We start from the raw sequence: 17768 nt of genomic DNA, 5'->3' as shown, positions 1-17768 counted from the left end.
GCACCTGTTTGAGGCTTGCCAACTCGGAGGAAGTCTACACAAGCAAAGGCAGAGCCAGGTCTGGGTTCAATTAGAAGTTGATGGAGAAAGTGAACACTTGACAACTATTCAAAGAAACCATGGGTCATATGTCCTTGGGAAAACACCAAAAGGAGGCCCCGCCTCCCACCACCACACAGCGCTGTCTCTACCCCCAGCTGTTGATGGAAGGCACTAGCCTTGGGTATGAGCCTTGAGTTAGATCATGACTGTGGATCAAGAATGACTCATGATTTAGTAACAACATGAGGCTGGGCTTATATTTTAACCATGAAGGGACCTTGAAGTCTGACATGCCATTCCCCCCTATTTTTTTTTACCCAAAAACTTGGAAAATTTTCAAACAGTAATGAGCTAAACATTATAATATACCATAAGGGATTGGTATGACTTCTCATGTTACAGCTGGGGCTAGAAAACAAAACACTAAGTAATTTGCCCGAGTCCCTTAGGGAGTGATGTCTATGGCAAGGGAGCAGGAACATGAGCAAAGCCAGCTCTCAGGCCCTGAGCCTTAACATCTCCCGTTCCCTTAAAAACACAATGGAAGAGTTTTAATGCTGCATACGCCAAAGCTGAGCAAATGAGGGTTCAGGAGCAAGACATGGGTATGGAACTCTTTACTCAGGCCCTATCCTTGCTTTCCAGCCAAGGTCACTAAGATGGGACCAGAGAAAGGGGTGATTGTAGTAAGGTGGCCATGTTCGGAACAAACACAACAGGACACGACCCTGACACAGCCCTGCTCTGCTGGGCCTGCTGCCCTGAAGCATGTACCAGCACTCTAGGCTGAGAATCGCTTACATAGAGGCCAGTTGCTTTGATCTGACTTCAAATGACTTCTGGTTACTTATTAAGTAGGGTTGGGCAAATTACCTTCCAGTCCATGGGCTAAATCTAGTCAAGCCCTGAGAATGGTTTTCATATTTTGTTTTTGTTTTTGTTGTTTTAATTTTTATTTATTTATGTATGAGAGTTCTGTGTTCATATATGGTGCATGCCACAAGAGTGCATCGGATCCCATCATAGATGGTTGTCAACCACTATGTGGTTTCTGGTAATTGAGCTCAGGACCACTGGAAGAGCATCCTGTGCTCTTAACTGCTAAGCCATCTCTCCAACCCCTGTTTTTCATATTTGTAAGACGATATAAAAATGGGGGGGGCATAGAAGACTCACATAAAGCCCACAAAACTAGATTTCCTCTCTAGTATGTTATCAAAAGCTCAAGTCTGAATCTGGAAGAACGAAATTCTATTAAATTTAATTGCTTCCATATCAATCTATATTCAAATATTAGCACTCCAAGGAGCTAACCCAGGTATGAAGTAGTCCAGCACTGTTTTCCCTGGGTTTGTTAGGAATCAGTACACTGAAGTGAGTCAACTGGTCCTGGGAAATGCTGTTGTAACTACAGCAGGAGACTGCACAGAGAGAGGACCAATCATAGCCCGTGCCAGCAGGAACTGATGCTAACAGAGAGGTCAAAGACAGCTCTGGAGCGGAAGTGGCAAGGCTTTTGTCTCAGTGTTCTCTGCTTCAGGACATGCTTTAAGCCCTCTTTCTCCCTTAGAAAACGAATGCCCTTTGACAAACACCAGTGGGCATTCCCTACAGCAGGAGATGGGGTTGGAGGAAGTGTAGACTGAGTATTCACAGCCAACCTCTGAGGGTGCTGTCCAACCTTGAGAATCCAGTTCCAAGCTTTGCCTCTAAGAAACTTGAATTTGTTTTTCATTCAACTATCTCATATCGCTTCCTGAATGGACAGCAGCACGCAGCTCCCATGAACATAGTCACACAAACCAGTCTCACTTGCACAGTGTAAAGACTGGAAAAACATACCCCGAGAGGTTTCTTCTCAAAGGGTCTGGGAGACTGCACCTTCTTAGACGTTGGGTGTTTTCAAGACAGAGGGCCCTGCCAAATCACTCACAGATAATTCTCTCTGTGAGCACTTAGAGAAAACCAGGACATGGCACTGTCATTATCTTTTAAAATGGTAAACATTTACCTCTAGCCAAATGTCAGATATGTCATGAACAAGCATCACGAGGGTCCCACTGCGAATGTAATTAGCACACCAGGAGAAGCTCATCAGGCTAATAGCAGCCAGGTGGTGGATGACATGAGCAAGGAAATCCTACAGAATGAGAGAGAAATGGAAGCCATTAGACAAAAGCAGTTATTTCCAAGTGACTGGAAGAGAGAATATTAATGGTACCTGTAACTTATATCTGCATGTTTTGATGTTTAGAATTATATATATATATATAAACATATATGTCTATATACATATGTTTATGTGTGTTTTTCTTAACAGGGTCCTTGTGAGGAAGCCAGGGCAAGTGTCACCCTTATTGATGAAGTAATTTAACTCTGAGACGGCACCTAACACTTGTCATCTAATTTTAACTTCTGATATTCTTTTCATGACTCTATACACTATATTCTCAGATTCTATGAATTTTCTTAGATGATACCTCTGGACTTCAGTGGACCCTCTAGTGATGACTGCATCAACCTTTGACTCAAAGAACATTTAATCCAGCCAGCACCATTTAATCTAATATTTAACTGAACTTAACTTTATTAAACAGACATTTCTGTGTACTAGAATTCTATACCTAAGGCACCAACACTGCTTCTCATTTGATTTAATTTGCTGAGGAAAATCTTGTGGCTGAGCTCAGGATCTAACATGACAACTGACCCAGTGACACAGTAAACCAGACAGCCCTGAAATGTATCATGCTGTCACCTTGGGGGCACACTAGCGATACCAGCAACTCAGTTTTCCTGTGACTAAAGCAAAGCTATGGAAGTGTCAAACAAGGTTTCTCAGAGGGATAACTATGAAGTTGAGGGGTGGGAGGTAGTAGCCACGCCAAAGTCCTCCAAAACACTAGAAAGGATTGTATAAAGTAGTCTGCCATCAATCAAAGCTGCGCCACAATGCCAAAGTCATTACACTAACAAGCTTTTCCTCCAGAGCCAAAGGAAACAGAAAGGAGGGTAGGTATTTGCAGACCAGGAAAACAGCTTCAAACATAAAGTTTCTATGTTTTTCTGCAGGCATATATCAAGCCATCAAAGCATGAGTATAATTTGAATTTGTCTATGCATTATCACAAGCAAAATAGCCAGTGAGCTTGAGCTAAACATGCACAGCAGACAATTCCCAGGTAGACTAGGGATAAAGGAATGAGAAGAATTGAAGAAATGGATAAAAGAAGTTTTGTAAATACAGAACATACCTTCCTCTTGATATCAGTGCTCAGGCTAAACACCAGTGACCAATAAAAACTCATCTCCAAAATGTAGTACCAGTACTGGGACGGCAGTAAAGGCTGAGGAAAGGAGAGCAGTCATAACTCCAAATGCGATGTCACATGCAACATACTTCAATTTACTCATATCTATTCATGTTCCATACAATTGCAAGAGACGGCAATGACTTAAATTCCCCCAAAGGAGTCACAGATGAACCGTCAAGGTGTATACTTTTTGAAAGAGTAGAGAAGTAAGTATTCTAAACCAAAAGAAATGTTTTGACTAAGACATTTTAAAAATGCTATCAATGTGAATGCCTAACTTTAGCTTAATGTAAGTTATGTTTGATATGCAATTATTTAAGGGCTCTAAAATTGTCTTCTGAATAAAAGTAATTAAACTTCAACTGCTAGAATATTTCTTAGTAGTGTTATAGTAGGGAATTGCTTAAGACATTGGGGCAAAGGGAAATGTGTTATTGAGTGAATGAACTGTTACCTAAATCTACCCTTTTAATATTTACCGCATTACTTGGTCTCCTCCTGCAATGCCTATGGATTTAATCTTGGTATTTGGCCAAAAGGACAGTAGTCAATGGAATTGAAGCATAGATTTCATGAACACTGTTTAAGAAAGCTGAGCTATCATGCCAAAGAGGCAACGGAATACATAAATATGTAAATAAATTACTTTGAAATTAATTAATTAATTAACTAAGGAGAAAAGCCTACTACTTAGTAGGCTTTTATGGCATTTTATGGCAGTAGGCTTGAGGATAGTTTGTTATGCACCAAGAGATAACGGATGCTCTTGAGAAGAGTAAATGGGCTAGCACCAACAGGACCAGATTACAATCTGTGTAGTGAGTAGGACTTTTCTTTTAATGCTTTCTTATTGCTTGGTCCTGTTGTTTTATTTCATGTTTACTATTTATTTTATCTGCATGGATGTTTTGCCTGCACATATGTGTGGGCCGTGTGTGTGCCTGGGTACTGCAGAGGGCAGAAGAGGATCCTGGATCCCTGGAGCTGGAGATAAGGATAGCCATGTGCCAGCACGTGGTTAACAAGCATCAAAGCCCTGTCTTCCGGAAGAGCGGTCATTCCAGCAGCTTTCTGATGTTGTTGTTTTTATTGTTTATGCTGAGGCTAATAGGACAAAAATATTTATTTTAGCCTGCTGCTTTGGTTGGAAATGAGGGCAGAAGGGTTGCAAGTTCAAGACCAACCTAGGTATGCATTGAGTCTAAGGCCAGCCTAAGCTATCCTAATAAGAGTGGGTCATAAAACCAAACCAAACCAACCAACCACTGAAAAGAACAAAACAAAACCGAACAGAACAGAACCCCTGCGATCTGGGAAGCCATCTGACTTGGTGTTAAGCTAGGGAGGGGCTCCTTTAGGGAGGACTTACCTGTCTGGGATAGTCATTCCAAACCTCCCAGAGGTCATACGCCCATGGTTTCTGAAAAACAACGGAAGCCAAGACAAGGTACAACTGTCAGTTGAAAACTAGTTTCAGCAGGAAGCACACATCTTTCTGGTATTCACTGTGACACTGACCCACATGTGTGTGTTCACTCTGACACTGACCCACATGTGTGTGTTCACTGTGACCCTGACCCAGAGTGTGTTCACTGTGACACTGACCCAGAGTGTGTTCACTGTGACACTGACCCAGAGTGTGTTCACTGTGACACTGACCCAGAGTGTGTTCACTGCCACACTGACCTATGTGTGTGTTCACTGTGTCACTGACCCAGTGTTCACTGTGATACTGACCCAGAGTGTGTTCACTGCCACACTGACCCAGAGTGTGTTCACTGCCACACTGACCTATGTGTGTGTTCACTGTGACACTGACCCAGAGTGTGTTCACTGTGACACTGACCTAGAGTGTGTTCACTGTGACACTGACCTAGAGTGTGTTCGCTGTGACACTGACCCAGAGTGTGTTCACTGTGACACTGACCCACATGTGTGTGTTCACTGTCACACTTTCCTATGTGTGTGTTCACTGTGACACTGACCTAGAGCATGTTCACTGTCACACTGACCTAGAGTGTGTTCACTACCACACTGACCTATGTGTGTGTTCACTGCCACACTGACCTATGTGTGTGTTCACTGTCACACTGACCCACTGTGTGTTTACTGTCGTACTGACCCACGTGTGTGTTTGCTGTTGTACTGACCCACGTGTGTGTTTGCTGTTGTACTGACCCACATGTGTGTTTGCTGTTGTACTGACCCACATGTGTGTTTGCTGTTGTACTGACCCATGTGTGTGTCTGCTGTTGTAGTGCCTCACTTGCATCTTCCCTATTGTACTGGCTCTCCTGTGCAGATCCTATTTCTCCCTCTGGGCACTGACTCACATTCCCATATAATACTGTAAAATTCACTACTTACAATGAAGCTGGCATCAATACTAGGACTGTCTTGTTGAAGGAACTATTTTGAATAAATTAATATGCTAATAAAACCATTTCTGGATCAGTTATTATATCTGCTTCTCACATTGGGTTAGCAGCAAATGCCTATAAGCTCAGCACTGGTGATGCTGAGAGGGGAAGGTTACAAGTTTGAGGCTGGCATGGGAAACAGAGTGAATTCTAGCTTAGCTTCAAATACATATTGAGAAGTCATGTCAAGACACACACACACACACACACACACGCGCACACACACACACACACGGGGGGGCACATAAATAAATATGAAAAAGGCAAAAAATATCTTGAGACAATTACAGCAATAAAATGTCAGGTGGCTTATTTTGGACCCTGCTCATGCTAGACAAGAGTTCTTAACCCGGTTAACTTATGGAGTATTATGTCCTGAAAGAACTGTGAAAGAAGTTCAGGGGGAACAGGCAATGATCTGTATGGCTGACTGACTGACTGACTGACTGACTGACTGACTGACTGACTAGGTGGAAAGGTTAGAGCCTAATTTCCATTTATCTTGGGGAGTAGTGAGCCCCTCCACATGGCCACTTGTTATCCACCTTTGTATGTGACCTATCATCTTCATGGCTATTAGGTCAACCCTTCGGAATATACAAGCAGACCCCTAGCTTCTGCCAACCAAGGTTGAAATGGTGTCTTCTGGCACCTCGGCTTGTGGTTGAGAATCCCCTGCCTTGCTGTGACCTGCTTGTCTGGCATTCCCACTGATGTATTTTTAAAGTATTTCCATTTATGATTTGCTTTGTTCTGTTATAAAACTTCAGGGAAGTATACCCACATGGGACACGGATTTTGAGGTGACCTCTGTCTGTGCTCCTGGGTCGTGGTCAGTTTATACTGTCTCTTATCCTTTTGAGGTAAGAGCTTTACATTGATAGAATTCATAGTCAAAAATATTTAAAATTCAAGTCGAATTCCAAGGATGTGAAAAATGACAACTTACATCATACAGAAATACAGCTCCAGCCACGGTTATCATGAAGTAAAATGTAAATCGCCAGCTGCCAAAAGAAAACAAAAGCTTCAGTCCTCTGGAACCGTGATTGATGTGTGAGGGGAAAGGGAATTTGGTACAACAGGCTTTGAAGAACAGGCATCCTAGAGTCAAATGAGTATAAGCTCATCTTATCCTAAAATCCACACAGGAGCACAAAAACCCAAACAGTGGAAAGAGCAATGCGGGGCACATCATAATACCTGATCTCAAATCCTACCCCAGAGCCCCAAAGTAAGCACGCTATGGTACTCGCCCAAGAAGCAGGCATAGAGACAAGTGGAATAGGATACTGTCACAGATACAGCCAACAAAGGTGTCAAAAAATACACTGGAAAAAATATAGCCCCACAATAAATGGCACTGGGGAAGCAGGGTATCCACATTTGGGGCTCAGTATGATTTATGTTTCTCACGCTGTACAAAAATCAACTCAAAAGTATCCAAGATATTAATGTGAGACCAACCCAAGAAGACTTTGAGTGAAAAATGTATGTAAAAAAAGTTCAAGACATTAACATAGGCAAGGGCTTTCTTGAGTGGACTGTCTAGCTCAAGTCATTAGTGAAAACAAGAATAAATAGGGAGATACTTTGAAATTAAAGGGTTTCTGTACAGCAAAAACCCTGCAGTTAGCATAGGGGCAAGACAGCTCAGTAGCAAGGGTACACCAGATACAGGGCTGCTATGCAAAAGACTTAAGAACTATGAAAATAAACAAAACACCCAGTCAAGAAATGGGCCACAAGCCAAATGAACAGTGAGAGAGAGAGAGAGGGAGAAAGAGAGAGAGAGAGAGAGAGAGAGAGAGAGAGAGAGAGAGAGAGAGAGAAGAAAACGAGAAAGAACTCTCAATTCGCTGCCCCTGATTCATGGGAGGTGAATTCACTCCTGGTCCTATAAATCTAATCAAGAGCCTACAAGGGAGGGGCATAGACCCTGGGGAGAAGTCTAGAAGTCTACTTCTGTTGGTTTGCTCTATGAACATGTTACAAGATGCCTTCCAAATACTTATGGTTAAAGCTATTGTTCAGTGCTGCTCTCAAAAGCAGGAGGAAAACGTTCTCTGTACAGCAGCAAGCAGTAATTACAGCAAGTGATTACTGGGAGTTCTCAGTCCTCAATGGGGCATCCACCCCTGCCTCAAGGCTCAGTGACCATGACGGGAGAGGGGGCTGAAACACGGTAAGGGCCAGAGGACAATGGGGAACACTGGAGATCCTGTCTTCCTGCTATGGCACAGCCACAGTTACTTATTAACTTGCAGCCCTGCAGAAGGCCTGTATGAAAGCAAGCTGGTCCACATTCCAGCTTGGGTCGGGGAGGGGCTCACGAGGCCCCACTCTAGCATAAGAATTCTTTGCAGATGACAGCTTCTGGAGAGGAGTCCCTTGTCTGCAGAGGTATGGCCACTGGTATGTTGCCTAAGCCCCAGTGCCCCCACACACCTACAGGCAGAGCTTGTTGCCCACGGTGGCTCCTTACAACAAAGAAGAGGACAGAGATGACATTCTGAGGGATGTGCCCTAGGATGCTTTCTCACACTTGCTGCCCCCCATAACCACAAAGACAGCAAAGTCGTGGGACTCCCTAACCACAGCTCTAGGAAGGAGAAACACCAGATAAGACATGCTTATGGTTTGTCTGGGCTCAGGCTAAGTACAGAATGTCTGCATAGGCACTGCATCCACCTGAGAGCCTGTGTCTTCTAGAAGTTGAGAGGAAAGCAAGGACAGTTAAGAATAGCATCTTTATCCCCAGGGGGGAAAAAGCCTTTCTGATTTATAAATGTTTTCCTTAAGTTGTTTAACAACTGAGTTCAAACCTTGGGGTCTCTTGGTAGTCACTAACTGCATTTTGCACCAAGTCTGTTGTTGAGCTGCTGTAAGATTGTGCTTTGTGCTTTAGTTTGTTGCCTTTGCCAAGGTATTTAATGAAACCATTCAAATAAACCAAACATGCTTTTATTGGGGTACAGGGAGAAAGCCAAACTGGAAATACCCTATGGAAAGTGGAGAGTGCATGTGGACCCTTCCTCCCCTCCAGTGTCAGGGGGTGCTCTGCATGGTCACACTGTTGGCTAAAACTACAGAGCTATCTGAGCTTCCTGTCCTTCTTACCAAGATTCCTGGAATTTCTGCATCCTGCAAGGCTTGTTTTGCTTCTGCCGAATCCTAAGCCATCTTTCAACCTGGCGCTCTGTCAAGTTACACTTCTTTGCCAGTCCATAAACATCAGTCTGAAAAAAGAAAGAAAGAAACAAATGTATAAGCAAACAGCAGTCAGCAGAGAGCCAGCAGTCAGCAGAGAGCCAGCAGTCAGCAAAGAGCCAGCAGCCAGCATGGCATCTCTGCAGGTAAAGGCAGGACATGGGGGAAGGAGGAGTGTCTTCCCAGGCACACGATGGTCTACACACAGAGACACAGAGACACACACACACACATACTCTCTCTCTCTCTCTCTCTCTCTCTCTCTCTCTCTCTCTCTCTCTCTCTCTATGTATCAGTAAAACTAAGGTAAAGAACAGGGTTAAATGTCACACAGTCAGGGGATGGTGAGATAAAAAGGTAGAAGACCGTGAATCAGGAAATTCATTTTTTAATTGTTAGTGAAATCACATTCACACACACAGACCCCAAGCCAAAGCCAAACAAACAGAAAACAGAGAATGTGAGAATCCCAGCTTGTGGATGGATTACTGAGAAGAAAGGACTATCTACATATTAGCAACCCACAGGTTTCAGTTGTGTGTGTGTGAGTAGTAGAGCTTACAGTGTCAATCAAACATGATTTTCTCACATTTTCTACAGAGACACACAAGTTTGCCTGAGAGTTGCTAGGGCTTGTGCAAGATGTGAAAATAGTCACATGTTGACAAGACGTGGGCTAGGAGGCTTTCTGTTACTTCATGCAGTCTTTCTGGTAGTCACAGATGATAATCCAAGGAAACCCCAGCAGGTGCTGGTTAAACACTTTCACAACTAAATTGATATATTTTGTCTATTTCAAAATAACCTAAACTATTTCCCACCGTTAAGATAGTGATTATGAAGTATTATAATGGTGATGATTTCTCCTCTGGGAAACAGAAGCTTTGCGGGCTAGGATTTAAAATAGGGAACAACAGAGATGATGGGTTACTGCCCGAAGATTACAAAATCCACAGTCCACTAGAGCCAGAAAAGAAACACCAAAGTACAAGAGGACCAGACCGGTTTCTCAGTGGGATTGTCACAGGAATGTTCTGTACATTAGACCTATGGTCACTATCGCTCTCCTCTTCCACAAGGAACGTGTTCTTCACCAGCTTTAAAAAAAAAAATGGCATTGATCTCTTGGTCTTTCATTTTCTAATATAAGAAAATACCCTATTAATTCTGTTATATAAAAACAAAACAAAACCCAAATTGCCTAAAGCTAACTCTCAGCTTCCTGCTCAAGACACGAGCTTCAGCTGTGACACAGTGGGTCCCATCCCCAAAGACCATCAACTGAGACCAAGCCCTAACATTTCCAGAGAGAAAAAAATACAGTCCTGGGAATTTGATGTGAAACCACTTTTAAAACTATTAACCAGAGCTTTACAGTAAATTTAGGCTAACTGCAAATGAGCACGCTGGGGGCTAAATTTGACAAAGTTGGCTGTTGGTCATCTAACAGGTTGTGACCAGTCAGATAGTTTCTGCTTTATCATCTGGTATGGATCACAGTAGTCCAGGAACCAGGACTATAGCACAGTCACCAGAAGCCACATGCTGAGTACAGGCAGAAGAGTGACCACGATTCTGTATCTTTACTGAGTGGCTGGCCCTTCATTAACCTGATGAGAAGACAAGAGACAACAGAACAGAACACATCAAATTCACTGTTTCACCACAAAGCAGCCCATCCAACACCCTACAGGTCAGGGATTCTGGAACCATCCCTGGTTGTTGGCCTTGTTTCTTTGAGAAGACTGAACAGGTAGCTGCTCACTAGTGTCGTCTTCCAGCACGGTCCAACAATCTGAAGATCTAGATCGGTCAGTCTATGTGGCTGCCCTAAAACGCAGCAAGGAATTATGACAAGGCAGCTTGGTGAGCTATGGAAAGACAGGGCAAGACTGACCTTGATGAGCTCTTGGAAGTCACACTGTAGCTGAGCCCTAGAATGTGCTAGGGAAGATGGGAAGGGCCCCCATGTGTGACAGTTCTCTAGAGGTGACAGTGGGTGGGTAGGGAAGGCTTAAGGATCAGAAAGAAGTCCCACAGGAAGGCACAACTACAGAGAACAAACAAGGTTGGGTCACTCCTGGAAGGGTCTTGTCTGGATTGCACGTGGTGGGTTACAGCCTGCTTGCATTTTAAGACCTTACTCTTGTAAAGGTGACAGTGAGGACAGAGACTAGGGGTAGAGATCATGTCCACATTCCCATGTTGTCCCCCTGTGCTAGGCTTCTGTTTTTCACAGCAAAAGCCTCATATCCTAGGTCAAACAAGACAACAGGATGATACTCCAACCTGGAAGGCACCATATACATTCTCCCTGAATGGAGGAAAAGGATGCAGCAGGGACCCAGGCCACAAAGGTGGTGGGAGGGATAGGAAGCTGAAAACTAAGGCCCAACCCTGCTGCTCCTAATCAGGGAGCCTTGAGCACTGCACTCTGCCCTGAGGTGAATGGCATGATGTAAAAGCACCTGCTAGGACCACGGGATGAGCATGTGCTATACACAGAACCCAATGCTGTCAATGCTGGTGATATTCACAACAGAAAAATGACTGTGGGCTGAAAATCATGTACTAAGTACGAACCTATATACATCCTTACTTCTAAAATAACCTGACAGCCTATTGATTCACTGAAACAACATGTAATTCAAATCCCATTGCTTGGTGCATCTTCTTTTGTCACAGGCTTATTCTGAGTAGCTGGTGTACTGTATTCTGGATCCTTACAGTGAAAACACCTTGGAGTGCACTTTACTATTTTAAATATGTTATTCACCCACTTACTTGAAAACATGCAAAGAGACTCCTCTTACTAGCAGACCAGGTGCAATGTTAGGTGTTAGAGATTCAACAGTGAGAAAAACATTCAAGGTCTTGCCTTCTTTCCAGAATTTTCCCAGATCTTAGACCAATCCAGTTTTGATACTATTTTATCATATCTACAAGCACTCGATGAGTATCATCTAGAAGATTGCAAACATGGTGCTTTCTTTCTTGTTTTGGGCTACAGAGGCACCTAGCTTAGCTAAAAGCCCATCTGGACAATACTGGCATCACAAATGTAGTTTTTTGAGAGAGGAATCTTATACACAAAACCATCAAGACCCATTCTCTTAGTGAATGGGAACAAGTTCAATTAAGATGCAAGTAATTGAAAACGCATCTTTTAAAATAGTCTGTAGAACTCTGTTTTTGACAGACACAAAATTGATGGTATAGACCTCAAATATTAGTCATTAGCATTTACTTTTGTGTGCCAAGGATGCTTCAAGAAGGGTGAATCGAGGAGCTCAGGGTTAATACTGTGTGCACTGCACATAACCCAACCTGTTCTGTTCTGTTGGGCTCTGGGTTGCATGTGAATCAAGAAAGCTATGCATGTGGCCATACATATTTATAGATGACATTGTCATAGCACAGCTAGACACCCCTGACCACTCTGAAATGTTGCTGCTTTATTGGTGCAAACTACAGCTGGAGAAACAGCCTTGGGTTTAGGAGCCCAATAGTTTGAATGAATGTAGGTGTTACCTACAGGCATAACTATTCTACATACATTCTAGGATTAGCATATAATTGTAGTGGTTATACTCAGGTTTTAATTTAATACGAAACATTTTCAATCTACTCAGTAACTTGCTTTAAACTTAAGCTATAAATGGAGAAAATGTTTTAGTACGGTGCTGACCAAGGCCCATAAAGGCCTCACGATATTAGTTTCTGTATCTGAATCATTACTCGACTTTGCCTTCCTGAGTTATAGCCTATCTTCCTACATTCTAGAACCTTTCAGAATAAGTGTTTTTCTTGCTATCTGAATCTGCTACCCAAAAGTTCACCCGTTTGTGAGGAAGGAGCAGTGGGCACCAGGAGTCTTTCCCATCACCTCCTTGGTTAGGTAGCTTGCCAATACTGCGGGTGAGCTAGATGCCTTTCTCTCACTTGATGGACATGTCTGAGTTAAACCTATGTCAAGTTGGATCTCACTGTTTGTGGAGTTGAAACCAGCACAACTCCAACTTTGTGGGTGTTTGTTTTTAAAATAGGTTTTCCCATGCTGTGGATAGATGATGAAGTTCTTGGGGTGGAGCTGAAGGAGACCTGCAGAGATGTGGACCAGTATGGGATGAGCTCCTGCTTCCAGTCCAGCTGTGTATTAAGTTAACCATGTGGCAGCTCGCTTCCCCTCAATGGGCTTTGTTTCCTCAGCCCAGTCATGAACATCAATCACCTAGTCTAGTTCTTTCCCAGTTTTGTTTTGATTGTCACATGGCCATTTTCTTTCCATAGGAAGCAAGCTTTCTCAATTATTTCAAATATCTTAGACTTCAGAGGTGTTGAGATGGCTCGGTGGGTAAATGTGCTTACCAGGTAAGTTTGATATCAGCCCAGGGTGGGAAGGAGAGAACTGACTCTGAAAAGTTGTCCTCTGATCTTCACATGCACACCATAGCACACATGTACACACACACACACACACACACACACACACACACACACCCTTTCCAATGACTTGGAGGTCTTGGTTTCAGCAAGTACAGCTGATAGGAGCTACACATTCCATATATGATATTATGGACATTAGTTATCCCCAAACAGAAACAGGAATAGAAGGACTCCTCACAGAAGTTCCAGTTTTTTACACATCACCAGTGGAAACCAAAGTATTTATTTGGGTAGGTGGCCATGGCCACGTAAAGTCTCTGGAAGCAAAACACAGGTAGTGTCAGACTGTCCTTGTTTGATAAAGTTGGTCATGTGCAGAAGCTAAGAGCAGAAAGAGCTATAGACAGCTCTTCAGCCAATGAGCCACACTACACTCTTTAAGTCTTATGTTGTGTCACACCTCAGCATACCTTCCTGTGCAAGAACCCCTCTGGAGCAATGACACCCCCAGCTAATAAGCACTGCCCAATTCAACAAATGCAGTTCAAATGGCTCAAAACCTTTCCCCTCAAAGGTAGGTAGCACATAGTCTTGGTTTTAAAGCAGGCAGGCGGTAGCTTTCTTTATTCAGTCTAGAGGCCAGCCACTTTGGGAGAAGGATTATTTTGCCTGCCATTTTAACTACGCAAAATAATAAAACAGAGGTGCCCGGACATGGTCTTACAACTACGAAATAAAATGTCTTGTGATATATAAACCTTCAGTGTACTGCACCACCAAAGGATACTTTGTATTGTGAAAGAATTGTGATGCTCTTGAAAATTCTATTTTGGGGGGGGAGAAATCAGGGCTTCTGTGTGTTTCTGTGAACATTGAGGCCTTGGATAAAACAAGGGCAAGTGTGAATAAATGAATGCCTGGGGACGTCATGATGAATTTCTATATTTCTATAGGAGCACAATCATCAAATTATCACCTTCTCCATTCAAATGTTTAAAAACTCCCATTAAAATGAATGTGTGATATTTATTTATTTGCATTTTTAAGGCAGGGGCTTGCTATGTATCTCAGGCTTTCCCCAGGAGTCACTACATAGCCCAAGCCAGGGGCAAACTCATGCTAATTCTTCTGCCTCAGGCATAAGCCACAACACTAAGCCTAAGTTGTTATGGAATTGATTGTTAATGCATGATACTACAGCTTCAAACAAGGCTTTAACTACTAATGCCAGTGACTTTCTAATATATATCTATACTTTATCACATTTGAGATGCTACAGAATCTGTCAACAGAGCAAAACAGTGTAGTCAATGAATGAAACCCTTTGATGGTCAAGTGGAGGTTCTTTGTTGTATAGACAAAGTAGGTCAAGATGTCTAAACCATTAAGAAAGGGGGTCCTTAAGTCTACAAGCAAAGAATTGAATTGTTACTTACATGTGATGGTTTGCTTGTGGAATGCTTGAAAAAGTTCTCTAAGATGGCATTTGGTTTAATTTTATGCTGTGTCTTTTTAATGCCAAGTGCATTTGCTAGAGGTGTAGCAACAAACCTACAAAATATGAGAAGAAGGTTTGAGAAGTAAGAAGTCAATGCCCATACCCAAAACCCAGGCTGTACCTTTAGATGTCTGGGGAAAGCTTGGACATTTGCTTGTATTGTTCTAGTTAGGATGCTGAGTGTGTGTAATGGGCCACATTGAAAAGCTTAGGACACAGGGTCTGTGCCGTTAGGAGCTGTGGTAAACCGTCAAGAGGTGGGCCTAGTGGGAAGTCCTGACGTTATTGGAAGACTGTCTTCTAAGGGGACCATAGGACCGCAGAGTCTTCTCTCCATTTCCGTTCTGTTCTGCCATATGCTCTTCTATGCTATGACATCTTATGAGAGCCCAAGCACTAAGGCCACTCAACCTTGGACTGGAAGCTATGTTTGCTTATTGGCCGGGCAGTGGTGGCGCACGCCTTTAATCCCAGCCCTTGGGAGGCAGAGGCAGGCAGATCTCTGAGTTCGAGGCCAGCCTGGTCTACAGAGTGAATTCCAGGACAGCCAGGGCTACACAGAGAAATCCTGTCTTGGAAAACCAAAAAATAAAAAATAAAAAAATAAAAACTAAAAAATTAATTAATTAATTGCTTTGGGGTATTTTGTTGCAGCAAAGGAAATCTGACTAATATACTTGCCAAAGGAGCTACATACAGCCAGCTTCTGCCCACCAAACATTCCAAGGGGACAACTGGGCACAGTAGCTAATGATTATAACCCAACACTTAGAAGGGTGATGGAGAAAGAATACAGTGTATTTGAGGCCAGCCTGGGATACACAGTGAGTTCCAGTGTAGCTTCAGTGTCTCAGAAGACAGACAAACAGAATAACACCACAATCTAAGTCCAAGGAGAGAAAATTTTCAGACCTACACACAAGTCATCATTTATGATTATGTAAATATGGTATACTACGCAATTTAGAATTTATTTCATTGTGAGTCCATATACATTCATGTGCAAGATTTGGGAGTTATGATGAAATATTATATTTAGAATTTCACTTTTTTTGGGGGGGGGTTTCACTTTAAGAAAACCAAGGGTTAAATTAAGTGTTCACTGCTTTATAAGAAACTGGAAAATTGCTTTCCAAAGTAGCTGTACCATTCTTCACCCCTGTAGATACCGTGTCGGGTTTCCAGTTACCCCAGGTCCCCCAGGTGCTTGACTTTGCTGGCAGCAGAGATCACACTGGCTGTGTAGTCGCTTCTACCCATTTCCTGCCAGAATTGTCAGTATTCCTAACTGCAGCTTTAAGCTGACTCTCTCCTTATTTTTCCAGTTTCTTAAGGTGGAAATGTCCTCTTAATCTGAGCTTTCTTCATTTTTACCTAGAGGAGTTTGCAGCTGAAAACTCCCTGGTCCGCTCCTTCCACATTCTAGAAGGTTCTAGTGTAGTACGCTTGCTCCTTTTCGTCCCATTACAGATATTTCTGGGTTGCTGAGAGATTCCTTCTCTGGTTATTTAGAAGTGTGTCATTTTCATTTACCTGCTAATTTCCTGGTTTCTACCCTCCCTTCCTGTGCACCGTCCCCATCCCCTCCCATTCATGGAGACTTGTGCTTTGGTCTGACACATGGCATGGCATGGGGAGCGCCCTCTGCATGAGACAGAACAGACTTGCCTCTGATGGATGGAGGGAGGGTCTGAGAGATGCTTGCTCAGTTTTATGGTTTATAAAGCTTAAACCTATTTCTTTCTAGCCTTCTGCCTACTTATTCTTAGCGGTCCTTCTGGTATTACAATACATCTTAATTTATAACATGCAGGTTCAAAATAATAACAAATTATTTTCAATGGGATAAAGAAAACTTCATTCATTCTCCCTTTATATTATCATAGAAATCATGTCTTTACATATTATGTTCTAATCAACACAGATTTATTACTATTATTTTATGCAACTAAACAAAGAGTATAAAAAAGTTTTCCAAATGAAAATGTTCTCACACTAAATTCGTCGAGTTTTAATACCCGTAAGTAGTATCATTTATCAAAACCCTTTACAGTCTTATTTTTTCACTTCAGTCATACCGTTCTTAATTTAACAATTTCCCTTCAGCCCTCTATCTTGATTTATGATTCCCATGATTTTATTGCTGCTGTGATTTGCTGAGTCATCGCTTATCCTGCCTTTCATTTAGTTCCTAAGCATACTGTTTCTGATTCTCTGAAAATGCTTTAATGTCCAGTAACTCCAGCATCCTTGCTTTCACGGAGACACTGACTTCTGCGTATGTACCACAATCCCCCAGATCTAACACGTCTGCTTAGGTCTTGTTGCATGTTGGTGGTGATGCTAGACCTCGGATGGCCTCCTCCTCAGTTGTTTTGGTCTTGTTTGCCCATCTGGGAGTTAAGTCACTCTGAAAACCTGAACTGCATATCCTGCACTCTGTCATGAGTGGGTGCTGGCATCTCTAGCCCATCAAGTTGCTACTGATGACTGGGTAGAGACTTCCTTAAATGCCCGGAGCCAAGAGGCCTCCCAGTCTTCTGGGGGCTCTGCGCACACCACGCGCTGGGATCCAGCACCCCGGGCAGCCAGGCAGAAGGATTCTACCTCACTTTCTGTTTCCAGAGCACATCAGAGCCATGGAGAGGTGAGAGCTTAGGGACTTCTGGAGTCTTGCCTGGACCTGCACAAACTGTTAAACATCAGATTGCCCTTCAAGATTTCCAAGAACTCGTCAGAGCTATGCATGGCTCCACCCCACCTGACACCTCAGCTTTTCACTTAGAGTCTTTGGCTTAATCGAATTTTTGTACCAGTTATTATTATTTCCTCAATCAGCCAATCGCCTTTAATTCTTCCAGATAAGCATACTGTCAGGAATATACCCCTTTAAAAACT

The 17768-nt window shown here is 42.9% G+C and overlaps 1 protein-coding gene across 1 annotated transcript in view; it reads right to left on the bottom strand.

Annotated features, from left to right (window-relative positions):
- Positions 1-17768, bottom strand: part of Cers3 (ceramide synthase 3) — a 120442-nt gene that overhangs the window by 73473 nt on the left and 29201 nt on the right. Inside the window, exons 3-8 of the mRNA XM_021215301.1 lie at positions 14809-14923; positions 8897-9015; positions 6726-6783; positions 4726-4776; positions 3297-3389; positions 2054-2182 (exon numbers count right to left, since the gene is read on the bottom strand). Coding sequence (XP_021070960.1) covers positions 2054-2182; positions 3297-3389; positions 4726-4776; positions 6726-6783; positions 8897-9015; positions 14809-14923 — 565 coding nt within the window. The remainder of the gene's footprint in view (positions 1-2053; positions 2183-3296; positions 3390-4725; positions 4777-6725; positions 6784-8896; positions 9016-14808; positions 14924-17768) is intronic.

Source organism: Mus pahari, chromosome 1 (assembly GCF_900095145.1).
Source record: "Mus pahari chromosome 1, PAHARI_EIJ_v1.1, whole genome shotgun sequence".
Lineage (NCBI taxonomy): Eukaryota > Metazoa > Chordata > Mammalia > Rodentia > Muridae > Mus > Mus pahari.
The sequence above is the reverse complement of the archived record's forward strand: the minus strand, read 5'-3'. Positions and strand labels throughout refer to the sequence as shown.